Raw genomic sequence first — 27,985 nt, 5'->3', positions numbered from 1 at the left:
GAGAGGTAAACCAGAGAATAGACTCTTTTTTTTTTTTTTTTTTTTTGAGAGAGAGAGAATGAGAGACAGAGAGCATGAGAGGGAGGAGGGTCAGAGGGAGAAGCAGACTCCCCGCCGAGCAGGGACCCCGATGCGGGACTCAATCCCGGGACTCCAGGATCATGACCTGAGCCGAAGGCAGTCACTTAACCAACTGAGCCACCCAGGCGCCCCCAGAGAATAGACTCTTAACTATAGAGAACAAACTGTGGAGTGCTGGAGGGGAGGTGGGCAGGGGAATGGGTTAAATGGGTGATGGGTATTAAAAAGGGCATTTGTGATGAGCACTGGGTGTTGTATGTAAGTGATGAATCGCTAAATTCTGCACCTGAAACTAACATTACATTGCATGCTGACTAACTGGAATTTAAATAAAAATTTGAAAAAGAAAAAAAATTTGTTAAGATGCAATTCACATAAGATAAAATTGATCACGGGGCGCCTGGGTGGCTCAGTCATTAAATGTCTGCCTTCGACTCAGGTCATGATCCCAGGGTCCTGGGATCGAGCCCTGCATCGGGCTCCCTGCTCCGCAGGAAGCCTGCTTCTCCCTCTCCCACTCCCCCTGCTTGTGTTCCCTCTCTCGCTGTCCTGTCTCTCTCTCTGTCAAATAAATAAATAAAATCTTTTTAAAAAAAGATAAAATTGATCACTTTAAAGTGAACAGTGTAGTGGTTGTTAGTACATTCACAATATTGTGCGACCCCCATCTCTATCTAGTTCCAAAACATTTCTGTCACTCCAAAGTAAAAACCCCTTTCTCATTAAGCAGTTTCTCTCCATTTCCCTACCTGGAAACCACTGACCTGAGTTAAGTTACTATGGCTTTATCTATTCTGGATGCTTTATAATTAATAGAATCATTAAAAATGTGACCTTTGTATCTGTTTTTTTTTTCACTTAGCATAATGTTTTGAAGGGTAATCTATGTAGCATGTACCAGTACTTCATTCCTTTTTATGGCTGAATAATATTGTATGTATATGTCACAATTTGTTTATTCATTCATATGTTTATGGACATTTGGACTGTTTCTACTTTTTGGCTATTCTCAGTGCTTTTATGGGCATAGATATACATGTAGTTGTTTGAGTGTTTGTTTTCAGTTCTTCAAGGTGTGTACCTAGGAGTGGAATTGCTGAATCATATGGGTAATTCTATATTTAATTATTTAAGGAAACATCAAACTGTTCCCATTTTTGGTACTCTTAATTTCTTTGTGTAGAATCAAATTTCTATCTGTTATCACATGTTTTTTCCTGAATGATTTCCTTTAACACTTCTTATAGTAATGGTTTGCTTCAGTGTATTCTCTTAGCTTTTGTTTGCCTGCAAAATCCTTACTTTTTGTCCTTGTTTTTGAAAGGTATTTTTTCTATGTATAGAATTCTAGGTTGACAGATTTTTTTTTAAAGATTTTATTTATTTATTTTGACAGAGAGAGAACACAAGCAGGGGGAGGGGCAGAGGAAGAGGGAGAAGCAGACTCACCACTAAGCAAGGAGCTTGACGCAGGGCTTGATCCCAGGACCCTGGGATCATGACCTGGAAGGCAGATGCATAACTGACTGAGCCACCAGGCGTCCCTAGGTTGACAAATATTTTTCCCCCATATCAGTTATTTTAAAGATGTTGTGTCTATGTTTTCTGGATTGTATTATTTCTTATAAGAAGTGTGATGTCAAAAAATTTTTTTTTAATTAATATGCAAAGACAAACTAGGAAAAACAATTTATAATCTATGTGAAAATGAAAATCTAGCTTCCTTAATATATAGAGAGCTTTCAAAATCAATTAGGAGTAGGCCAATAACTTGTTTGCAAAGAATACAATTCACAGAAAAAAAAAATGGATTTCAAACATGCAAAAGGATACCCAGCTCTACATACCAAACAAAATACCAGTTAAAACTAGGAATGCAACCATTTTTCATTTAGCAGATTGGCAGAGACCAAAGAGTTTGAAAATATGTTAGGGATGACAAAGGTGTGGAAAAGCAGAAACTCTTTCACACTGTTGGCTGAGAAATGTAAATTGACACAATAGAGTAAGGATGGCAGTTTGGTACTATCAGATAATAAATGTATATGCCCTTTGATCAAACAAACAAACAAAAAGAAGTGTGATGTCATTCTAATCTTTGTTCCTGTGTACATAATATGGCTTTTTACCCTGAATGCTTTTGTTGTTTGCTGTTTATCACTGATTTTAGTAGTTTTATTAGGATGTGCCTTGGTGTGTTTTTTTTCCCCCATGCTTCTTGTGCTTTCTATTTTCATTAAATTTGAAAAAAATTTGGTTATTTCTTCAAATATATTTTGCTTTTCCCTGCTTCTCTACTCCTTCTGGAATTCCAGTTCCATGGTCATTAGCCTTCTTGATATTGTCTCATAGTGCATGAGGGTTTGCTCATTTTTTCTTAAAGATTTATTTGTTTATTTGAGGTGATGGAGGGGAACAGAGGAAGAGGGGGAGAGAAACCCAAGCAGACTCTCCACTGAGTACAGAGCCAGTTGTGGGCTCAATCTTACAACCCTGAGATCATGACCAGAGTTGAAATTGAGCTGGACACTTAACTGACTGTGCCACTCAGGTGCCCCTGCTCATTTTTTAAGTCTTTTTCCTCTGTTTCATTTTAGATATTTTCTTTTTTTTTTTTTAAGATTTTATTTATTTATTCATGAGAGAGAGAGTCAGAGGCAGAGGCAGAGGGAGAAGCAGGCTCCCCGCGGAGCAGGGAGCCCGATGCGGGACTTGATCCCAGGACCCTGGGATCATGACCTGAGCTGAAGGCAGACGCTTAACCGACTGAGCCACCCAGGCATCCCGCATTTTAGATATTTTCTATTTCGATATTTTTAAGTTTACTAATCTTTTCTTTTGCAGTTTCTACTTTGTCATATTTTATTTTTGTGTATTTTTCATCTGTAGAATTTCAGTTTGGGTCTTTTTTATATCTTCCATATCTCTACTTGTCTATTTTCCTCTACCTTCTTGGACATTATGGAGTATATTTGTTATAATTTTGTTAACATCTTTGTCTACTGATTTTTATGATCTGCTATTTCTGAGTCCCATTTCCATTGATTAATTTTTCTCTTGGGCATGGGCCATATTTTCCTGCTTCATTGTATATTTATAATATTTTTTTTAGAAGGCAAGGTAAGGGGCATCTGCGTGGCTCAGTTGGTTGAGCAGATGATTTCGGCTCAGGTCATGATCTTAGGGTCCTGGGATCAAGCTCTGCTGGCATGGGGCTCTGCGCTTAGTGGGGAGTCTGCTTCTCCCTCTGTCCCTTGCCCTGCTCATGCTCTGTCTCTCTCAAATAAATAAATAAAATCTTGGGGTGCCTGGGTGGTTCAGTCACTTAAGTGTCTGCCTTCAGCTCAGGTCATGATCCTTGGGTCTTGGGGTCGAGCCCTGTGTCAGGCTCCTTAGCAGAGAGTCTGCTTCTCCCTCTTCCTCTGCCCCTCCCTCCTGCTTGTTCTCTCTCTCTCAAATAAATAAAATCTTAAAAAAAAATCTTTTTTAGAATTTTTAAAATTTTTTAAGATTTATTTATTAGAGAGAGATAGTGAGAAAGAGAGAGAGATAGTACAAGCCAGGGAAGAGATGTCCCAAAAAAGAAATAAAATCTTTTAAAAAGGCAAGGTAAACAAATAGCTGAAATATTTTATTTGTTCACAAGTAAGCTTGTTAACACTATATAATGAAAATCTACAAAGAATAATGTTACAGATTTTGGTTAGATTTAAGTCAGACATTCATTAATAAGGAATCTTAGAATATGAACATTCCAGAAATTTCTCTAAGCCATCTGATCAGAATAACTATCTCTGATTATTACCTTACTTTATTTATTTATTTATTTTAAAGATTTTATTTATTTATTTGACAGAGACACAGCTAGAGAGGGAACACAGCAGGGGGAGTGGGAGAGGGAGAAGCAGGCTTCCCGCCGAGCAGAGATGGGGCTCGATCCCAGGACTCCGGGATCATGACCTGAGCCGAAGGCAGACGCTTAACGACTGAGCCACCGAGGCGCCCCTATTACCTTACTTTAAAAGGTACAGGGAGGGGTGCCTGGGTGGCTCAGTCTGTTAAGCAGTTGCCTTCGGCTCAGGTCATGATCTCAGGGTCCTGGGATCGAGCCCCGCATCGGGCTCCTTGCTCAGCGGGGAGCCTGCTTCTCCCTCTCTCTCTGCCTGCCTGCCACTCCCCCTGCTTGTGCTCTCTCTCTCTCTCTGTGTGTCAAATAAATAAAGTCTTAAAAAAAAAAGAGAGAGAAAGGTACAGGGATACATTTGAGTTGAACTCAGAATTTTTCAAAATAAGCCCTAATTAATAAAACTATTTTATATTCAAACTAAAACAATTTTAATAAAACTTTCCTTTCCAGAAACAATAATAAAGGAAACAAGGCATTTTGTAAAAGGTGGTTCTAAACAAGTAACAGTAAAAAATGTGTACTTCCACCTCCTCAAAACAGAGGCTACTTTCTGTTCCTCAGCCTTGGAAACAAGGTGATGAACAGTCTGTAAGTTTTGGCAGGGAGTTGCAATAACAAAGCTCAAGCAGTTCTTAAAAAGAATTTGGGGGAACTTGACCAAAGGATCCAAATTCAGTTTTTAGTAACAGATATAGGGGTGAAATGGCTCCTTCCAAGTAGCAGTGCCACTGCCCCCTGCTCACCTGTGTTGTGTTCCTGCTCTGAGGAAAACTTCTTCTTTTTAGAGGTTCACTGTCCAGGGAGCTTTCTGTGTGAATGAGGTGAGCACAGACTCCACATGGCTATTTTAAGACCTGGAGTCAAAAGTATTTTTCAACATGGCTGGGCAGAGTCCATGTGTTAAACAACCCATCTCCAGTTTGTCCTAATTCCTCATCAAGCATTTGTAGACCTAGGACAACAGTTTTTATGTCACCATAATCACATCTATGTCATTCTAACTTATGATTCATACTCTTTGCCGTGAAATAGTCCATGTATTTAACAATAATACCTACACATAAAACAATCTACCGTTATAACTTATACGGTCACAAAATATTAATGATCTTCTGTAGACCAAGCAAGTGTTTTGTTTTGTTTTGTTTTTTTAAAGATTTTATTTATTTATCTGAGACAGAGAGAATGAGAGAGACAGAGAGCACATGAGAGGGGGGAGGGTCAGAGGGAGAAGCAGGCTCCCTGCTGAGCAGGGAGCCCGATGCGGGACTCGATCCAGGAACTCCAGGATCGTGACCTGAGCCGAAGGCAGTCGCTTAACCAACTGAGCCACCCAGGCGCCCCCAAGCAAGTGTTTTTAACCATAATTGTAGCACATCAAATTCACAGCCAAAATCCACAAGATCAAACAAATTTGCACAATGCAAATAATATTTTAAAATACACACACACATACATTCATACACACACTTCTTACAGAATTGTGCTTGGGAAAACTCCCATTTGTTGAGTGGCACTGAGGACACCTTTTGCTAAACTGCTGCTCCAGGTATTTTTGTTTGGAAAACCTATCACAATAGGTCACAGTTGTTTACTGATAAGCAGAAAAGAAAGATATGCTTGTGGCAAGCAGAAAGTTTTAAGGTCTTTCAAGTTGTATTTTAAAAAGGACCTACAGAAATGTTTAAATGTTCTCAGGATGCAAAGTTGGAGCTGAAATGTGATTATCAAACCAGCTACAAAAAGTGTATGGCAGCCATCTCTTCAGGTAAAACCTGGTACCCAGATATGCAAGAAAGCTTCAGGACAGGCTTCAGGAAAGCTTCAGGCTTGTTGATCTTGTCCCATATTCTCGCATAATCTGATCATGTGTGGAGCTGGACAGAGGGGCAGGTGCTGCCATTTTGGGGAACCAGGGCTCAGCAGCACCACCACAAACTCCATGGGCCACTTCAGCATCACCTGCATGTTATGCCACTGAGGGGCCAGGGATCAGGAGCGACTAGGGAGCTGCTGGAGCAGCTGCCCAACCTCTGGCTCCTCAGCGGAGCTCACAGCCAACCAAGATTTATAAGATTTTATTAGATGCCAGACATTGCAGAGTTTACATTATTGGTTATTAGATTTATATATACATATATACATACATACATACATACATATATATATATATATTCCTTTAAATTTGATTTTGTCTTGGATGTCACTAACTCTGACTCTATCTGATCCTTTCAAGGCTTGCTTATTTTTCTAAGTCTTGCTTTTAAACTTTCATTTGGGCAGTCTTTGATATAGAGCTAATTTCATCCCATTAGTGAGGCGATACTCTTCTTATGATTCTACCTTATTATTCTGTAGGACCCTCATTTCCTGCCTATATGTTAGGAAGTCTTTCCACTCTGGCTGATGGAAACACAAACTATTGCTTTGGAGATTGTTTCACCTATTCCTCTCTGGTTGTTCTGTTCCCAGTCTTCATGGTTTTCTGTCTCACATGCATAGATCAATACTTAATCAAGGACTCGAGGGTACCCCTGCAAATCTCCAGAGCACTATATCTGTGTGGCTACCTCTTCTCAGACAGTCTGCTTCATGTATTGTAGCTCTTTGGCCTCTCCAAACTCTGAACTCTGTCTCCTCACTCACCAAGACAGCCCATCTGTTTGGATTCCCCCTCACTGCACTCACTTTTTCCTGCCAGTGAGATGGGACATTTGCTTGTTTTTCTTCTTTCAGGGATTACTGTTCTGCACTGATTGTTACCTAATATTTGAAAACCAGTTGTTTCATATTTTCCCAATTTTTCATTTTTAAGGCTGAAGGGCAAATTCTGTTTCTATTATTTTATCAAAGATGGAAGCAGAGGGGCGCCTGGGTAGCTCAGTTGGTTAAGCGACTGCCTTCGGCTCAGGTCATGATCCTGGAGTCCCTGGATCGAGTCCGCATCGGGCTCCCTGCTCGGCGAGGAGCCTGCTTCTCCCTCTAACCCTCCCCCCTCTCATGTACTCACTCTCTCTCATTCTCGCTCTCTCAGATAAATAAATAAATCTTAAAAAAAAAAAAAAAGATTACAAGAAAGATGGAAGCAGAAATTTTTTTCTCTGGGATTTTGTCCTGCTGATTCCTTGCTATCTTGTCAGTTCTTTGATGCTTTTAAGGATTTAAAAAATATTTCATCCAGCATGTTTAATTTTTTTAAATGGGAAATTTGGTTCAAATAGCCTAAGCTATCATTATTAGAAATGGAAATCCTTATGTTCTCTCCAATTAAAAAATAAAATAGAAAAATACTTTAGGATAGCTTCATAATAGTAGAATAGTTGGGTGAGAGGAGGTGGCTAATGCTGTGGTTCCTCTAAATAGTCAAAAGGATAAAATAAGGAATCCAAGACATATAATAGGTAGGGCTAGGCAGAATTCCCAGACATGGCCCAGTTTTGCATGTTATGGATGTTAGACGGTAAGTTACTAATAGACCATTAGGTAGGATTCTTATAGCAGAAAATAATGTAATAAATTGAAAGAAGTCAGAGTGGGACAGTTATGAGTTTTTTTGATTCTCACCTAGATATTCTACATTTCCTCATTTCTTTACACCGTCAATTACATCTGGTATCTGTACAAAGAGCTGAGGATGAGACACAACCAGAGTGGACAGAGCACATTTCCATTGGTAAGTTTTATTCAGAGCTAATAGTTAAGAACAGTATGCTAAAACAAATCTATATGTCCTTGATAAACAGTGTAAGCACTCAGCACTGGGTAGGTGAATTCATGGAGGTTAATAAAAGAACAATCATGTTCTCACAGTTTCCATTCTGTTGAAAAGATTTCCTCTTCTCTCTTGCCATCAAAAAAATAAAAAGGTTTTGAATCTAGGAAACGTTATTTACATACAATACTATCCTTACTGCCTGGTTCCATCCTTCTTAGCTCCATGCCAATCCATCATTGCCACTAGAGCAAAGAATAAGATCTTGGGGGCGCCTGGGTGGCTCAGTTGGTTAAGCAACTGCCTTCGTCTCAGGTCATGATCCTGGAGTCCCGGAATCGAGTCCCAGACTGGGCTCCCTGCTCGGCAGGGAGTCTGCTTCTCCCTCTGACCCTCTTCCCTCTCACTCCCTCTCATGCTCTCTGTCTCTCGTTCTCTCTCTCGCAAATAAATAAAATCTTAAAAAAAAAAAAATTTTAAAAAGAATAAGATCTTGGGTAGAGTCAGGGATGGTGCTCAGTTTGCTCACATGGAATTTGGGCTACAGGTATTGGAAAGGGAGAATGTCTGTTTTGCTCTGCTGTATTTATTCAGTATGTGCGGATAACAGATACTGGTTTTCTGAAGGGCAGAGGGGTTCATGTGTGGTAATCAGTAAACAAGACGGATCCAGGGAGTAGTTGTTTTCCCTTCTTTGGTTCAAAGAGGGTTTGGGGCACTGTCTAGTATTACATTTATAAAAGAGAGGAGAACACTAAGTACATCTGGATTTTTTGTGTGTGTATGTGTATTTTACATATCACATAATTTGTTTATTTTAAGTTACAGTTCAGTGGTTTTTAAAGGAGACTTACTAGCTTGTAAAATACCATAAATCCATTCTAGAATATTTTCTTCGCCCTAGTCAAATCTTCATGCCCATTTATTGTTAATTTCCTTCCCACCCCCTGCACTAGGCAACTGCTAATCTAATTTCTGACTCTATAGATTTTCCTTTTCTGGACATTTCATATAGATGGAATCATCCAATATATAGTCTGTTATGTCTGATTGATTTCATTTAGCATAATGCTTTTGAAGTTTATCCATTATAGCATGTATAATCATTCCTTTTTAGTGCTGAATAGTATTCCATTGTCTAGTACACTCAGTTTCTTATTCCTTTTTTTTTAAATTTTATTATGTTATGTTAGTCACCATACAAAACATCATTGGTTTTTGATGTGATCCACGATCCATTGTTTTCATATCAGTTTCTTATTCCTGATTCTTTCAGTGTATTACTAAGTGATCTTCGTAGACAACATTTTTAGGGGCGCCTGGGTGGCTCAGTCAGTTAAGTGTCTGCCTTCGGCTCAGGTCATGATCCCGGGGTCCTGGGATCAAGTTCTGCATCAGGCTCCCTGCTCAGCAAGGAGTCTGCTTCTTCCTCTGCCCTTTTCCCCTGCTCGTGCTCTATCTTGCTCTCTCTCAAATAAATAAAATCATTTAAAAAAAACCATTTTTATGATGTTAGCAATTTTCATTTCTTTGGCTGTCATTATATATTTTAATCTTATTATGTAAATCTTACTAAATATTCCAGTTTTCTTATTTCTACAGTATCCATTCTGTTATATATATATATTTTTAAGATTTTATCTTTAAGTAATCTGTGTACCCAACATGGGGCTTGAACCTACAATCCCGAGGTCAAGAGTTGCACGCTTCACTGACTGAGCCAACCAGGCACCCCGTTGTGTTTTTTTTGTTTTTTGTTTTTTGTTTTTTGTTTTTTAAGATTTTATTTATTCATTTGAGACAGAGAGAATGAGAGACAGAGAGCATGAGAGGGAGGAGGGTCAGAGGGAGAAGCAGACTCCCTGCCGAGCAGGGAGCCCGATGCGGGACTCGATCCTGGGACTCCAGGATCATGACCTGAGCCGAAGGCAGTCGCTTAACCAACTGAGCCACCCAGGCGCCCCTGTTTTGTTTTGTTTTTAAAGATTTTTTAATTTATTCATTTGACAGAGAGAGACACCGCAAGAGAGGGAACACAAGCAGGGGGAGTGGGAGAGGGAGAAGCAGGCTTCCCGCTGAGCAGGGAGCCTGATGCGGGGCTTGATCCCAGGACCCTGGGATCATGACCTGAGCTGAAGGCAGATGCCTAACAACTGAGCCACCCAGGCGCCCCTTGTGTTTTTTTTGAAGGGGATTTTTTGTTTAAGAGCATGAATGAATGAATGAATGAATTTCCAGAAATGAATCTGGAAAACCTCCCCACATACCTTTCTCTAGAGCCTACAGATCAGTTCTAGACCAAATGAAAGTGGTATATTATCATACACATGATGAAACTCAATAAAAATTTGTTGAATGAATAAATGGTACTATTATCAGTAAGTTTTTTTTAAATCAGAGATTCATTGACAGGAAGGTAAGTACAAGAATTAAACACAAGTTAGCCTGATGGATAGAGGATAGAATAAAAAGAAGGGACACAGGTGGGAGAGGTCACCAAAGACTGATTTTGCTTATTTCCCATTTTGCTTAAAGTCAACAATGGCTGACTTACTTGAAATCATTTACTATTCCTGATCCATAGTTTTTAGGGCAAATCAGTTACCCATCTCTGATTATTGATTAACTGCTCACTTAATGCTTATTGATTTTTAACAATGCCATTCTAGAATATAATATGATTTCTTACCTCAGAACAGAAAAAAGCTATTTTCTATTCTATTTTCACTTTAAGGTGTTCTATTCAAAGTCTTTTACCATAAACTTCCAGTGGGTAGATAACATTCTTCTGTAAATTATTTTTCAGTGTCTAACACAACTAGGGGTTTTTGGAATGTTCTTTCTTCTAGAGTCTAATAGATGTTATATCCAAAGGGCTTATTTGACCCTCCTCCCTTATGCTAATCCTGGCCTATTAAGCTTTCTGCTGGTCATCTTATACATAGACTTCTGCTCCACCCATAAGATCTGAAAAGTCCATACCTTCCTGGATCTAAAAGAGAATAGAACTGAACTATTATTAGAAGATTGAGGAGTACTGTATGATTTTGTATTTACCTTTCTTCTTAAGAGAATTTGTTGTGGTATCCAAGTCTTATATTAAGTTACTTCCCGCAGGCTCTCCTTGTGGCTGTTGTTGTTGTACTTTTTAGAATTTAGTAATACAGATAAACTTCCCTTGCCTCCAATGCTGAGGAACTATCTATTTGATTGAATTTTGGAGCAAATATTGCTTGACAGAAGCAAGGTGGCTCTTGGGAATTTTTGTTCATTCACGTGCTAAATGATGACCTGATATTTATTATATTATGACTGGCAATATTCTAAGACTTTACTCATATTTATTCTTTTCACAGGTTATAGATTATACTTGTCACGTTGGTCAAATAGCCATCATTTTGTCAAGGTAAGGTTTTTGCTTTCCTTTCTAGCAAGGCGTAAACTCTCATTATTCTGTGGTCTAGGTGAGAACAAATACGAGGACAGTGCCCTTCATTTCCATTGAGTCTATCACTCCTAGGTCCTCACAGAGCCTTACTGAGTTGGATGCAACAAACATATGATCATTGGAACCATATTCCCAGATAGAATAGGCAAGCAGTTACAGATTTGGATTTTTAACCTTAATTCTGCCATTAACTCTATGTGACCTTCAACAAATATTTCTCTTTAAGTCTTTGGACTTCTAATTCCTTTTTATATCATAAAGAGTTATAACAGACGGCATTCAAGATCTCATCTACCTTTATAACAATGGGTGAGAGTCTTACAACTGTTTACCCCCAGAAGGATCTAGATCTCACCTAATGTAGTGGTCATATCAGAGTTTGTAACTTTTACTTCTGGATCTTTTCCTCTTACAGGGAGCTGGCTATATTTAGCTGGATAAATAATTGGTTATTTAAACGTATGCTTTGAAAAAGCTCCCAGGAAGGGGCTAATGAAAATGAAGTTATTCCTGGTGGTCATAGAAAGTTAGCACAGAACTCCTTGTTAGATTTTTTCCTTTAACTTCGACCTACACCCAAAGACTCTCTGACATTCTTTTAGGGTTCATTAATTTAGGTTTGAAATGCATTCTCCACTCCACTTACCCAACAATTGGACAAGAAGTATATGTAAGGGTTTTGAACCATTTTTCTTGAAGAAATTATATATTTGTGGAGAGTGGGGGGTGATGGAGTTGGGAGAAGAACAGAGTATTTTGTGAAGGGGAAAGACATAAAAATGTCTGAATATTAGGGTGATAAGTTTTTTTTCCCCCTCACAGCCTGATACCTCTGCTGTTGATGATACCTGTATTCTGTCTGGGCAATGTTAGTGAATGTTTCCACAACTTCAGCCAGAGCCACAGGTAAGCAAGGACCAAGTCTATCATTTCCATTTTCTTTTCTATATAAAGATATGGAAAAGACTTTCTACATACATTCTGGACAAGTTGCTTGTATTTGCAACAAGGTTCTATGGAACCTTGGTAGCATTTATAGAACAAGGTATAGTCAAGGCAAAAAATACTTAAGTAGAAATATAATGTGAAGTGATTGGAAGATAATGTATCTATGAGAAGGAATAAGGTGTTATGGGCAAGGGTTAGCAAAATGGTAAGAAAAATTGCATATTTAATAAATTTTGTTGTGCCAAATGGGTATCTCTCTAGTCTTGTATCTGTAGTAGTGGTCCTGTCCATTGATTCTCTTCCTAGGTGTATTCTGATGTACTCCCCACCATCAGTCGTGGCTGAACTGCCTTCTGCCAACACATCAGTCTGTAGCACACTTTATTTTTATGGAATCACCATTTTCCTGACCACCTTTCTCCTCAGCCTCCTCACCATTGTGGTATGGTGTCACCTGCTTTTATGGAAAGAGAGGGGATTGGGAGGAATGGGGCATTATTCCTAGGGACTGGGAAAATGGGATGGAGAGGTATTTCCTAAAGTCCTAGAACTAAGAAAGTAGCCAAGAGATATTGACAGTTTAATTACTACCTCAGTATTTGGACTTCCCAAGATTAAATGATTGGTGGGGAAAGAGTCTATAGTCATTATGTGAGAATTATGCTCACTCTAGGACTAATTAATATATGTTCCTGTGGATCCTCATGGAAGACCAGACCAGAAAACTAGTATATGTCAAGTATGTCCTTTATACAGGATAACACTCCCAGAACATAGGAAATGTGCTTTGATTTAATTTGACAATTTTCCAAATAATGAAGGAATTTTCTTTTCTCAATCCTTTACTAGCTATAAATGTATTTACGCTATGTCTACCTGGGGTTAAAATGCTAAGGGGCTTAGGCATTTACTAAGTACTCATTTGACATCGTCAGAATGATGTACAGTTAAAATAATTAGCCATGGAATAACATGTTATTTACACATAACTGCCTAATACAAAATCAGCACACAAGTGAATATGCCTTTTTATCTGCCATGTCTACTTTTCAGTGTCATTTTCTCCTCTCTCCATATGCTGGTTCAAGGATTACAAACTGCCTGCAGAGCAAATTGATCCCACGGATATGTTTTGTTTTGCTAGCGCAGCTGGTACATGTAAACCAAATAAAATTATGGAGAATTTCCTTTAACAATTTAAAAATAAGTTATAGGGCGCCTGGGTGGCTCAGTTGGTTAAGCAACTGCCTTCGGCTCAGGTCATGATCCTGGAGTCCCGGGATCGAGTCCCGCATCGGGCTCCCTGCTCAGCAAGGAGCCTGCTTCTCCCTCTGACCCTCCCCCCTCTCATGTACTCTCTCTCATTCTCGCTGTCTCAAATAAATAAATAAATCTTTAAAAAAAAAAAAAAAAAAGTTATAGAGGGGCGCCTGGGTGGCTCAGTCATTAAGCGTCTGCCTTCAGCTCAGGTCATGATCCCAGGGTCCTGGGATCGAGCCCCGCATCGGGCTCCCTGCTCAGCAGGAAGCCTGCTTCTCCCTCTCCCGCTCCCCCTGCTTGTGTTCCCTCTCTTGCTGTCTCTCTCTGTCAAATAAATAAAAATTTTTAAAAAATCTTTAAAAAAACAAAAATAAGTTATAGAGATAAGTTATCAAATCAGCAACTTTGTAAAGAGGGTGAAATGAATAGTTTATATTAAGATGATTTTGATGATCTACATTTAGAACTGATTGACAAGAGAGGCAGGTATCTCAGAGCCTGGCACCCCTGGGATACTTGATTGCTTCTTTATTTTTTGTTTTGTTTTGTTTTATATTATTATGTTATGTTAATCACCATACATTACATCATTAGTTTTTGATGTAGTGTTCCATGATTCATTGTTTGCATATAACACCCAGTGCTCCATTCAGTACGTGCCCTCTTAATACCCATCAGCAGGTTAACCCATCCTTCCACCCCCCTCCCCTCTAGAACCCTCAGTTTGTTTCTCAGAGTCCATAGTCTCTCATGGTTCGTCTCTCCCTCCGATTTCCCTCCCTTCATTTTTCCCTTCCTGCTATCTTCTTCTTTTTTTTTTTTTTTTAACATATAAGGTATTATTTGTTTCAGAGGTACAGGTCTGTGATTCAACAGTCTTTTTTTTTTTTTTTTTTAAGATTTTATTTATTTGCAAGAGAGAGAATGAGAGACAGAGAGCATGAGAGGGAGGAGGATCAGAGGGAGAAGCAGACTCCCCGCCGAGCAGGGAGCCCGACGCGGGACTCGATCCCGGGACTCCAGGATCACGACCCGAGCCAAAGGCAGCCGCCCAACCAACTGAGCCACCCAAGCGCCCAGTGATTCAACAGTCTTAAACAATTCACAGCGCTCACCATAGCACATACCCTCCCCAATGTCTATCACCCAGCCACCCCATCCCTCCCACCCCCCACCACTCCGGCAACCCTCAGTTTGTTTCCTGAGATTAAGAATTCCTCATATCAGTGAGATTGTATGATTGCTTCTTTAAATAACACAAGCTTCAGTGGGTATTCAGAATCAGAACTGATTCTACTAGACATAAATATTCCCAAATAAGTAAAAGCTTCCTTTTGATTCCTATGTCCTTGGGGAAAGGAAACTACATGGCTAAACTTAATAAAATAATTGGCTTATTAACTTAGAGAGTGGGTCTGGATTATTAGGGAAAATTTTAGATTTGTCAGATTTGTTACCAAGATTATTACCTAATTTACTTCCCACAGAAAGCACGTTGGACTTCTGAACTGATTTATATTTGTTTCATTAGCTTAACCTTATATGGATAGCCCCCAGATGGAAGGGGAAAACAGTCTATTTTCCATCTAAGGGCAAGAAGAGACTTCCTAAACCTTTTTTGCTTAGAGTTGAGAATTTAAGCTCAGCCAGGGTGCTGATGTGTTTATTCTAAGGGTATTAAGCACAGACTTCTTTCTTTTTTAAAGATTTTATTTATCTATTTGACAGAGAGATACAGCAAGAGAGGGAACACAAGCAGGGGGAGTGGGAGAGGGAGAAGCAGGCTTCCCACCGAGCAGGGAGCCCAATGCAGGGCTCAATCCCAGGACCCTGGAATCACGACCTGAGCCGAAGGCAGACGCTTAACGACTGAGCCACCCAGGTGCCCCATGCACAGACTTCTTTCTTTCTAACACAATCTCTAGTAAAGTGTTTTAAAAGAGGGTCTGGTTAGATCTTAGCTTTAACTTCCCATACATACTGTGATTAGCCTCAGTTAGGGGGGAAAAAAAAAAGCCTGAGGTTGATGTCAAGTCTATGTATTGAACATGGTAACCACAGGTTTGTCTAATATCTGTCCATTTCCCCTGGCTAAGCAAAAGTTCACTCTGAAGATGATTTTCTTTCAGAAAAAGCCAGTCTTAAATGGTAAAGACAGGAGAATGAGTTTTCCTGCTGTCAGATCCTGAGAGAAGTGATTCCTCTACAACTAGAGGAAGCTAGAGCTGGGAAGTTTTACCAAGCCTCAGGCAAACTACTCACTTATGTACCCATGTTTAGGTCTTACTCATCCAAGCGCAGACTCTGTATAAGAAGTTTGTGAAATCAACTGGCTTCCTGGGGAGTGAACAGTGGGCAGTGATTCACATTGTGGAGCAGCGAGTACGCTTTTACCCAGTGGCCTTCTCTTGCTGCTGGGGCCCAGGTGGGTATCTTAATGGGAAGAGCTAGGTAATGATGAGGACACCTATTGGGGTCTGATCAAGCAAAGTGGGCTCACCAAGAAGGATGACTGAAACTTGTAAAATTCCTGTCCAGTCGTAAAATCTATGTTGGTCCCACTTTCTTCTTTTTATTCCTATGTTTTAGAAATTAAGGTAATTAGACATGAGATGCAGCCTAAGAGAGGAAACATCCTGATAGAGCTCAGAGATATTAACACCTGCCCTTTCTACTACAGAAAGTATAGTGAGGATCAGATTGGATAATGCTTATGAAAGAGCTTGGTAAATTCTGAAACACTAAGAAGTGTAATTTATCTCCCATAGTGTGTCTTACCATCATTGCTATACTAATAACCTGCAAAGTTTAGTCAGTGAGGAATAGAAGTTGGAGACTGGAGGCCCAGTGGTTTATGTAACTGGTTAATCTCACTCCTAGCTTTCATTATGCTTATACCTTTATCTCTCATGGTGTGTAGGCATGTATACTGGGGAATTTTTTTTTAGGATTTTATTTATTTATCAGAGAGAGAGAGCAGGAGCAGGGGGAGCGGCAGGCAGAGGGAGAAGCAGGCTCCCCGCTGAGCAGGGAGCCCGATGCGGGACTCGATCCCCGAATGCTGGGATCATGATCTGAGCTGAAGGCAGATGCTTAACCAGCTGAGCCACCCAGGCGTCCCTATATTGGGGAATTTTATGCTCAGACAGGTAGGGCTGGCAAGAAGATTTATACTTTGTGTTTTCACAGCTGTCATTCTGATGATCATGAAGTTGACTAAGCCACAGGACATGAAACTTCACATGGTCCTCTGTGTTCTCCAGGTAACACCTTCAGCATCTGTTTTTATACCCTCTTATCCTGTTCTCTTACACTGACATTACTCAGTAAGCACAGTTTTTTCCCTTAGCATATTTATTTCTATATTGCAAAGAGAAAATGTATTATTTATATTCAGTTATGAAGAATGTGAAGTTTTCCTCACAGATGAGGTAGATACTTTTGTGAAAGTGCTGCCATGCATCCCAGAGCATATGTATCTCTAGTTAACTTCATTTTATTGGTGTGTTTTTAAGGGATGGGTAGCAAAAAAACAAGATCAACCAAATAATGTTTTTATGAAACACTGATAGTGACATAATTCTCCCCCACCCAGAGTGAATTGAATGGGATAAATTAGCTATTCTAGGTAAATGGGGAGAGAGGAATACAGAAATAGAACAATTCTCTTTTTTCCTCTTTAATCAGACTTATGAAGCCGTTTTTGAGTTATCTGACTATACTGATAGGGCATTTTTCTCAAACTTGACCTGGGAAATGGAAGTAATAAGGAAGGGCATTGAAATGAGTTCATTTTCCTTATGTATATGCCAAGAAGTATGACCAACTTTCAGTCATCCATAACAAGGTACAGTGTAAAGAGTGAGTTCAGAAAGAGCTAGAAAGGGAAGAAATCAGAGAGGGAGACAAACCATGAGAGACTCAGGACTCCAGTAAACAAACTGAGGGTTACAGAGGGTAGGGGGTGGGGGGATGGAGTAACCAGGTGAAAGGTATTAAGGGCACGTGTTGTGATGAGAACTGGGTGTTATATGCAACTAATGAATCGTTGAACACTATATCAGAAACTAATGATGTACTATATGTTGGCTAATTGAACATAATAAAAAAAAAAGAGCTAGAAAAATATAAAAAACTGACACCAGATATTGCTGTTTGAGATAAAACAAATATAACAATGAGTATAAATAAGGGGAATGGGGACAATTCCCTGGATCTCTGAAAACCTGAAGGATGGGTTCCATCACTTCATCTCCTCCAGGCTCTAACAGCATCATCCCAGGGTCTGCTCAACTGTGGAGTATATAGCTGGACACAATACAAGTTCTACCAACTAAAGCAACAGGCTCGGCGTGATGCAGACACCCAAACACCATTATTATGTTCACAGAAGAGATTCTATAGCAGGGGCCTAGATACAGTGGAGTCTGCCCTTGGTTTTGCTACCAGCCCTCCACCATTCTTTGAAACTGTAATACTGGAACATCCAGGAACCAGAATTATTCCACACTAATGGATTGAGAAGAGTGTTGGGAAACATCTCAAGTCTTTTCCAACCATGCCTTAAACTATGGAAGTGAAAGAGGATGTAGTGCTGTGGTTAGTAGGTTTTCTTGTTGAATTGGACAGGATCTCTGTTATTCTCAGATTCACTAGTAATTCTTCAAGTCTTTGTTCAGAGAGGTGAAGCCACTTTCCTTCTAAGAGATAGACTCCTATCACCTCAGTGAATACTAGATTTGTTTAAATCTCTTCTAGATAAGTTCCAGGTTATTATTTATATGTGCCATTTCCAGGCTCTCTACTCCATGGTCGTGGGGGAAGTAGGGTGGCATGCAGCAGCTTGCTCAGATTTTGCTAGTATTGTTATTCTCTCTGCGGTTGGACAAAGAAAGTCCTGGGTTTCTGTTCTTTGAAGAGTTTTTGAAACTTAAAAGAAGCAAGGACAGTAACTATCAAAAAACTGACTGTGGGATCCTCAGGCACATCCTACTCTCTTATTTGTTCAGTGCTGTTCTAAGTCTTAACAGTAGGAACCATCTGCTCTAGGAAATTAAGGCCAATCTTATGGAGTTAGAGGGGATAATAAGATTTAAGAGAAATCAGGATTAAAAGAAATTTTAGGTATCAAAAACTCTCAACTCCCATTTATAAGCAAAAGTCCAAAAGTAGGTTTCATAGTGCCTGGACATAGAATTAGGTTGAACCATATGAACTTACCATTTTTGTAGGTGAAAATGGCATATCATCAATTTTACATGGTTTAACCTAATGGTAAGTGTTTAATGTATGTTTATAGAATAAATGAATAAGTGAATGAATGGCTAGAAAGAACCTTTTGGTAAAGAAAAGATTCCCAGACTGCAGAGCCTCATTCACTAGTACGAATGTCTAATCCATTTCTTCTTCCCCCTCCCCTTTCCCTCCTCCTCCTCCTCTTCTTCTTCTAAAAGATTTAATTTATTTATTTGAGAGAGAGTGCAAGCAGGGGGTGGAGCAGAGGGAGAGGGACAAGCAGACTCTATGCTGAGCATAGAGCCCGACACAGGGCTCAATCCCAGGACCCTGATGATATTATGACCTGAGCTGAAACCAAGAGTCAAGACACTTAACTGACTGAGCCACCCAGGCACCTCTTCTTTAATCACACAACAAGTGATGTTTGGTCTCTTTAGTTAAGTTATGAACAAAGTCAGTCTGAGGCCAGGGCATTAGATACTATGATGCCAAAACAAAGAGGAAAAGCCAAATGGACAAAGTGGCTGGAATGACAATCAACTAAAACACCTGGAACTAGTAATGAGATGCTTCTCACCTGATATACTCCCTTGGTCTGTCCAAGGAAAAATCCTTAAGATTAGAGAAAATTGACAGAGTAAATTACAATGGTGAATTAGATAGGATACTCTGAAACATAAGTTTCCAGAGATCATTCCGAAGGAACTCTCTGTAGAAATGTTAGGGAGCTCGGTTAACAGCTCTTTAGGTTTGAGGCCATGAGCTTCACCTTACTGTGGAGGGTGACCTGGGCTTGTTATGTCAAAAACACATCTTGAGGCCTGTCATTGTCCTATAGCTCTGAAACCTGATCTGGATAGCATAGAACAAGAAAGATTGCTTCACATACGGAGCTGCTTTAAGTTCTTTTAATTTAAAAATGAATAGTCAACATTTGGAGAGAGATGAAAAAAAAAAGAATTCCTATTTCTGTAGACCTTGAGGGACACCAGAAATACAGAGTCCAATTCTTAAAAAAGTTTTTTTAGTGGGGCGCCTGGGTGGCTCAGTCATTAAACGTCTACCTTCGGCTCAGATCATGAGCTCAGGGTCCCGGGATCGAGTCCCGCATTGGGCTCCCTGCTCAGCAGGGAGCCTGCTTCTCCCTCTCCCACTCCCCCTGCTTGTGTTCCCTCTCTTGCTGTCTCTCTCTCTCTGTCAAATAAATAAATAAAATCTTTAAAAAAAAAAGTCCTTTTTGTATCACTTCATATTTGGCTTTATTACCAGAAAGAAAGTAATTATCAAATGTTTGTCAGGTTTGTTCATCTTGCTTCTCCGATTAATTTTTTGCATTGACACTGGTCTTAGATCTTCTATGGATGTAAGTAAACAAAAAGATAGTAGGAATGAGAAACAGGGAAAGGCTAGGCAAGATCCAGATTAGGATTATAAGTTTTTTGTCATACTGAGAGTCAGAGGGGACACATGGAGCTGGGCCACTATTCAAACTGTCCCCATAACCCTTAGATTCACATGTAGGAGGGGTATAGATATAGACACAGTGACATTCATAAAATTGTTGCAATGACACTTGTCCAGGTTGTAGTCATAGTGGAATATAGTGGTATCTATATTCCACTTAGTGGTATATGAGCAGGTTTGATTAATACAGATCTGTGAACCACGTTGGGTACCATCCCTCTCATCAGCTCTGTCTGAGGCTTCAAAAAACTCTGCACCCCAATACCACATGTCCCACATGGGGAAGTGGGTCAGTGTTTGATGTTTCTTAATTCAGTCAGCAGCCTTTCACATTGTGCATCTTTGGCCTTGCACTTACTGAAGACCTTAATCATCCCCTTAGATTCACTGCCATGGTTTCCAAACCTGTCCCTTTTGTATTCATGTAATGATGTCACCTTTCCAGGCAACCTTTGTGCCTTTTCCAAAGATTTTAACACAATGATTCTCCACGCTTCAGCACCAGCCCTGGTAACAGTAACCTTGTTCTTTGTAAGGAATGCCATCTTGCTTGTAGGTATCTGTCTGGCACCACCTGGAAATACCATTACAGTGTTCTGGGAGGTCACACTCATCTACTCTGAGGCAGCAGGGTGTAGAAGTTTGCTGGTTTTATAGAAGGATCCCAAATGTGCAGTCTGAACCTTTCTTCAGCTGGCATGAGGGCAGACAGTAGTGATCATTTTAATAATTAAGGACACTGCCACAATCACATTCTTTTCCTTTATCTACTTTCTTTCTTTTTTTTTTTTTTTCCAATATGGCTTTCCAAAGGAGCTTTGGAGCTCAGGTTTTTTTGAACAGGCAGTACCCTCTATGCTTATGCAACAGCTGGTGGAAGTAGTCAAAGCTGTAGTTGCTGAAACCCATATCTATAGTAAGAAATTCATGCATAGGACAGAGGTTCTGGCCATGACACTTGCAGGTCACATGGTCATGCTTCATTCCCAAGTTTTGGCCAAGCTTGTGAGCCATAAGAGCTGTGAAATGTGGTATATTTTCCATGACAGAAAGATTCAACACTGGTTGAATTCTTAGCAGTGCAGATACCACTAAGAAATGCATGGCTCTGGTACTTCCCAAGACCTTGGCTAATGACCATATGAGCAACATTATGCTTCACTCTTCTCAAAAGATGCCAGTCTCTCTAGCAGTTAAAATTTTGTAGTGTTTCTTGCGAATTCAGGGAGATTTTCACTAGGTTTCTCTCTGTCCATATCTTTAACCCAGTAATACTGTCACATTTAATTTCTTCTTGTACCTGTTAACCTGAACATTCATTACCATCTGTATTGTCTTGGTAGCATTATTATTCCACATTTGGAACTGCATATTGTCAACCACAGTAAATGTTTCAGCATGCTTGGAAAGTGACCACATATAGGACATTGAAAAGGAAGAGGGCTCTATTTTGCTCTGAAATTGTGAAGTGGTTAAGAGCTTCTCCTGTTTATCTCCACTCATTGTACAAGACTAACCTGATTTTAAAGATATGCTGAAAACCATATGCCCAAAATTCTTTGAAGTATATACAGGCTTGATGCCAAAGACAGTGTCATGTAAAGTCAGGACTCCCTTTATAGCCCTGAGCAAGTGCTAATAGTCACAAGAGAATGCAGGTCACCCTCTAAACATCCAGTCATCCTGAATAAAAGGCATGTCAAGCCTAGTATCCCATTTTGATGTGTATAAACAGGGAAGTTCTTGATAAATAATCCTTTCTTTTGCTTCAAATTAATAATAGGCCATTTTTCTTGTATGAGCAGAATATAGGACACTTTTTCTGCTTTTTCTTCCCGTCCTTTGAATATCGTCAAGTTGCTAGGGATGACCATTTTATAATAAAGAGATTTCCATTTACAATGCATCCCTTGAAGAATATTCACTATCAGCAATAAGATGACATGCAGCTTAATATAGGAAGGGCTCATTCTCAAGTGCCCCATTCAGGAACTCCTGGAAGAAAAATCACTCTAAACCTTACCCATGACCACTTGATTTCATAGAAGGAAGTGCATAAGGGAGGCAAAGTAACTGGGGTTGTCATTGTCATGGCCCAGTTGAAACAACTAATGGTCCTACACCTCTGTCTCAGTTGCCTTGCCTGAGATCCGAATCTTTGTCAGTAACACAGTTTGGCTAAAGCTCAAGGCTTTGCTGCCTGTTGCAAGGATAGCTGCTCCCACCCTGGGAGTTACAAGATGACATCTATTGTTTGACTGTGCCTCTTCCTACTCCTGTTGTGGTCTCTCTTCACAGGAGTGCTCTTACTTTGCAACCTTCATGAAAGCACAAAATTTTAGTACTGCTTAGCTGAGCTCCTGCTATCTTCATAGAGGAGTATACCAAGGAGAGGAAACTTTCAGAGGTCCTGTCAGTATTATGACTCAGGATCAGGCCCCAAGAAAAGAAAAAGCTATAACCTTCTTCCTTTATTCCCAGTCCCCATGGAAGTCTTCCCCTCCTGTCATTCATTGTTCTTTTGAGTCATTGAAACCAAAGGTTTCCAGGGGCGCCTGGGTGGCTCAGTCGTTAAGCGTCTGCCTTTGGCTCAGGTCATGATCCCAGGGTCCTGGGATCGAGCTCTGCATCGAGCTCCACATCGAGCTCCACATCGAGCTCCGCACTGAGCTCCGCATCGGGCTCCCTGCTCCGCGGGAAGCCTGCTTCTCCCTCTCCCACTCCCCCTGCTTGTGTTCCCTCTCTCACTGTGTCTCTCTCTCTGTCAAATAAATAGAGAAAATTTAAAAAAAGAAAAGAAACCAAAGGTTTCCAGAGCAGGGGTTTGTAGATCTCTGGGTAGGTCACATTTTGCACCATCCCTACTCTGAACCATTCAGCCCTTTGCAAACCTCCAGTTCCTTTTTCTTTCTTTGTTATTCACAATATGTTTATTGGCTTATTCCTAGAATACATGTAAAGTATTAGAATAACCCATGCCTCTGTGAAAAGCAAATATATGAACTGGAGAACAGTATTTGTGTTCAGTTCTTTTTTCTCTTTAGCCTTATGGTATGAGGTCAAAATAATGTTTTCTAAAATTATCTAGGTTATAATTTTTTATCTAGACCTATTCTAGATATCATGGTGGTATTATTCATTTTGAATACAGCTAAGTTCATATGTTACTGTTTGTATTTCATTTTGGGTTTTCCCCCACCTTTTGGATGATGATGATTTTGGGAAAATGTGAAATATTACCATGATTCTAAAACTCAGTAGTATACCAGGGCACCTGGGTGGCTCAGTTGTTGAGCGTCTGCCTTTGGCTCAGGTCGTGGTCCCAGGGGCCTGGGATCGAGCCCCGCACGGGCTCCCCGCTCCTCAGGAAGCCTGCTTCTCCCTCTCCCACTCCTCCTGCTTGTGTTCTCTCTCTCACTGTCTCTCTCTGTCAAATAAATAAATAGAATCTTTAAAAAATAAAATAAAATAAAATAAAAAATAAAACTCAGTAGTATACCAAAGAAAAGTATGCAGAGTACACCTCCTTGAGCCTTTAATCTGTTCCATGTACTACTTCTTTCTACCCAGTTCCCAACCACCAATCTTAATAGTACTTAGTTTATTTTTTCTGCACAAATTAGTAGATGCATGTATATTTTCTTGTATCCTCCTCTCTCTCTCTCTCTTTTTCAAAGATTTTATTTATTTATTTGAGAGAGAGAGCATGCACAAGAGAGTGAGCCCGAGTGGTGGGGAAGGGCAGAGGGAGAGGGAAAAGCAGAGAGGAGAAGCTCAGCAGGGAACCTGATGTGGGGCTCGGTCCCAGGACCCTGGGATCATGATCTGACCTGAAGGCAGATGCTTAACCAACTGAACCATCCAGGTGCCTCTATCCTCTTCTTTCTTATATAAATGTAGTGTAACATTTTGCATTTTCCTCTTTAAACTTAAAGATACATCCTGTAAATCATTCCATAGCAGTTCAGTGAGATATTCCTCATTCTCTCTCTCTCTCTCTCTCTCTGTCTTTTTACAGCTGCATAGTACTCCATTTTGTGGATATTATTTATTCAGTCACTCTTTTGTGTATGGGCTTTTCAATTGTTTATATTGTTTTGAAATTACACACAATACATCAACAAATAATCTTGCACATATGTATTTTTGTGGAGGCAAGTTCCTCCACAAAATGGGGAAGCAGTGCCTCTGTAACTAACTGTAAATGTAGCTTTGTTTGGTATTTTCAAATTCCCCTTCAAAAGGGTTTTGCCAGTTGCATTTCCACCAGCAATGTATTAGAATGTATTAGAGTGCCTATTTTCCCACATTGTAAGCAACAGGGTATGTTACCATAAATTTTAATTTTCACCAAACTAATAGGTGAGAAGTGGCATCTCAGTGTAGTTTAACTTGTATTTTTCTAATTTGAATGAATTTGAACATGTTTAAATATGTTTAAGGTCATTTTTGTATCTTTTAATATTATCTGTTCATGTCTTTCCCCCCTTTTCTATCAAGTTTTTCATCTATTTTCTCTTTAACTACCTCCCAGCTTTATTGAAGTATATAATTCATGAATAAAATGGCATTTATATGAAAGCATACAACATGCTGACTTGATATATGTATGTACTATGAAGTATTTATTTACATATAAAATATATATTAATGTAAATATAAATTTTCTAAAAGGCAAAGGAACTAGGACAGTTAAAATAATTTTGGAGAAGAATAACATATAGGAGGAACCCCTCTTTTCAATTTGAAAACTGTGTGGTATTGATGATGGGATAGATACATAGATCAAGCAAACAGAAAAGAGAACCCACACATGTATGGCCAACTAGTTTTTGACAGAGGAGCAATAACAACTGCATGGAGGAAGGACAGTCTTTTCAACAAATGGTACTGGAAAACTAGATACATATAGACCAAAAAAAAATGACCTCAACCTAAACCTCACATACAAAAATCACCTCAAAATGGATCATAGATTTAAATGTAAAATGTAAAACTATAAAACTTTTTAGAAGAAAATATAGAACATCTTTAGGACCTAGGGCTTGGTGATGAATTCTTTTTTTTTTTTTTTTCCCCAAAGATTTTATTTATTTATTTGACAGAGAGACACAGCGAGAGAGGGAACACAAGCAGGGGGAGTAGGAGAGGGAGAAGCAGGCTTCCCATGAGCAGGGAGCCCCATGCAGCACTCGATCCCAGGACCCCTTGATCATGACCTGAGCCGAAGGCAGACACTTAATGACTGAGCCACCCAGGTACCCCAAAACTCTTAACTTATAAAAGACCCTGTTAAGGTATGAAAAGACAAGCTAAAAACTGGGAGAAAATATTTGCAAACCACATATCTGATAAAGGACTCATCTAGAATATATAAAGAATTCTCATTACTCAGCAATCCAATTAGAGAATAGGCAAAAGACGAAGAGACATTTCACTCAACAGGATATATGGATGGCAAATAAGCACATGAAAAGATGTTTAACATTAATAGGCATTAGAGAGATGCAACTTAAGACCCCATGAGAGATCACTACAGATCTATTAGAACAGCTAAAATTTGAAAAATAGACAATGTCAAATGTTGGTGAGGTCGCAGAGAAACTAGATCTTTCATACATTGCTAATAGGAATATAAAATTGTATAACAGCTCTGGAAAACAGGCAGCTTCTTTAAAAAACTAAGCAAATGGTGTGACTTAGCAATTATGGTTCTAGATACTTATCCCAGAGAAATGAAAATGTATCTTCATAAAAACTGTACACAGATAATCACAGCAGCTTTATTTGTAATAGCCCAAAACTGGAAACAACCGAAGTGTTGCTCAATAGGTGAAAGGTTAAACTGTGGTAAGTCCATATCATGTATTAGCAGCAAAAACGAATGAACCATTGATCCACAAAATTTAGCTGGATCTCAAGGGCATTATAGTAAGCAAAAAAAGCAATCTTAAAAGGTTACATACTGGGCGCCTGGGTGGCTCAGTTGGTTAAGCGACTGCCTTTGGCTCAGGTCATGATCCCAGGGTCCTGGGATCGAGTCCCGCATTGGGCTTCTGGCTCGGCAGGAAGCCTGCTTCTCCCTCTCCCACTCCCCCTGCTTGTGTTCCTGCTCTCACTGTCTCTGTCTCTGTCAAATAAATAAATAAAATCTTAAAAAAAAAAAAAAGAAAAAGAAAACCTTTAAAAAAAAGGTTACATACTGTACGATTCCATTTTTATAACATTTTTGAAATGACAAAATTATAAAGATGGAAAACAAATCAGTGTTTGCCAGGGGTTAGGGATAGTGGGGTGGGCTAGGAATGGTGGTATGACTATATAAAGGGGTAGCATGAGTGAGAACTTTGTGATGACAGAATAGTCCTCTATCTTGATTATGGTGGTGGTTACAGAAATCTACACCTATTACAAAATGGTATAGAACTATTCACATTTTATCAATGTCAGTGTCTTGGTTGTGATATTCTTCTGTATCGAAGGGGAAAAGCTCAGTGAAAGGTATATATGACCTTTCTATGTTATCTTTGTAATTTCCTATGAATTATTTCAAAATAAGTTTAAAAAAAAAACACAAGTGGGGCGCCTGGGTGGCTCAGTTGGTTAAGCAACTGCCTTCGGCTCAGGTCATGATCCTGGAGTCCCAGGATCGAGTCCTGCATCGGGCTCCCTGCTCAGCAGGGAGTCTGCTTCTCCCTCTGACCCTCCCCCTCTCATGCTCTCTCTCTCTCTCATTCTCTCTCTCAAATAAATAAATAAAATCTTAAAAAAAAAAACACACACAAGTGCCAAAGACATTTAAAAATCTATTAGAAATATAAGGAACAGGGGCACCTGAGTGACTCAGTCGGTTAAGCATCTGCCTTCGGCTCAGATCATGATCCCAGCATCCTGGGATAAAGCCCCACATCGGGCTCCCTGCTCAGCAGGGAGCCTGTTTCTCCCCCTCTCTCTGCCTGCTGCTCCCCCTGTTTGTGCTCTCTCTCTGTCAAATAAATGAATAAAATCTTTAAAAAAAAAAAAAGAAATATAAGGAACAGCTGATAAAAACATAATTTAAGAGGAAGTTTTAAATACAGTATATATCTTTCAGAATTTGCCAGTACAATAAATAATAAAGAATGGTATATACACAAAATATAATAGAAACAACAAGCTTGATATTTTATGTACACATATATGATATTTGCTTCCTATAGAAAGTGCATATTCTTCTCTTATGCCCATTGAACAACTGTAAAAATCAGTGATGAAAAAAATCATGAATTTTGTAATAAACAATTGGTTAAGAGGACATTAGCAAGATGGCAGAATAGTAAGTCCTGGACCCTCATTCCCCTCAGAAACAAACATATATAGCAACATTTCATAGATTCCCTTTTTGAGAAATTCAGATACTAATTGAAAGTCTCCTGCACCCCAAGTGAACATGCATCCAGACTCTGATTGCTGATAGATTGAGGACACCTTCTTGCCAGGATCCCTACCCTTGTAATAATGCTATATGATCAGAAAGAGACCTCTGCCCCCCAGCTCCCAGCTTCTTCCATGGGAGAGAAGGGGTTGGTTTGCATTTCCAGCACCCAGATTTTCTGAGGGGGCTCTCCAGAGGACTAGATTTTGTCATGACAGTATTGGAGCTCTGATGGGACTTGCACAGCCTAGCTTCCCTGGGGGAGAACAGAGATGGCAATTTGGACTGGTAGACATCATAGTATCTTCCCCCTGCTCAGCACAGAATGAGAAGATGAAAAATCCCAGCTTAGCTTCTCCTTGAGGAGGGAAAGAGTTAATCTGTATATCATATGCCCCAACTTTTCTAGGATTGCCCCAAAACTGGCATCAGTCTTGCTGGACTTAGAACCTTGATGATCTGACGCAGTATATCCACCTGGTGGAGAACAGAGATGGTGGTTTGGACTGATGG

At 39.7% G+C, this 27,985-nt stretch overlaps 1 protein-coding gene across 1 annotated transcript in view; it reads left to right on the top strand.

Annotated features, from left to right (window-relative positions):
- Positions 1 to 20,781, top strand: part of TMEM116 (transmembrane protein 116) — a 62,344-nt gene extending 41,563 nt beyond the window's left edge. Inside the window, exons 5-11 of the mRNA XM_035017023.1 lie at positions 7,557 to 7,661; positions 11,057 to 11,106; positions 11,971 to 12,054; positions 12,403 to 12,538; positions 15,637 to 15,781; positions 16,546 to 16,619; positions 17,618 to 20,781. Of these exons, the coding sequence (XP_034872914.1) occupies positions 7,557 to 7,661; positions 11,057 to 11,106; positions 11,971 to 12,054; positions 12,403 to 12,538; positions 15,637 to 15,781; positions 16,546 to 16,619; positions 17,618 to 17,869 (846 nt within the window). The 3' untranslated portion in view covers positions 17,870 to 20,781. The remainder of the gene's footprint in view (positions 1 to 7,556; positions 7,662 to 11,056; positions 11,107 to 11,970; positions 12,055 to 12,402; positions 12,539 to 15,636; positions 15,782 to 16,545; positions 16,620 to 17,617) is intronic.
- Positions 20,782 to 27,985: the final 7,204 nt, after the last annotated feature.

The sequence above is a fragment of the Mirounga leonina genome, unplaced genomic scaffold (genome assembly GCF_011800145.1).
Source record: "Mirounga leonina isolate KUSES-001 unplaced genomic scaffold, KU_Mleo_1.0 Mir_171, whole genome shotgun sequence".
Classification (NCBI taxonomy): Eukaryota; Metazoa; Chordata; class Mammalia; order Carnivora; family Phocidae; genus Mirounga; species Mirounga leonina.
The sequence above is the reverse complement of the archived record's forward strand: the minus strand, read 5'-3'. Positions and strand labels throughout refer to the sequence as shown.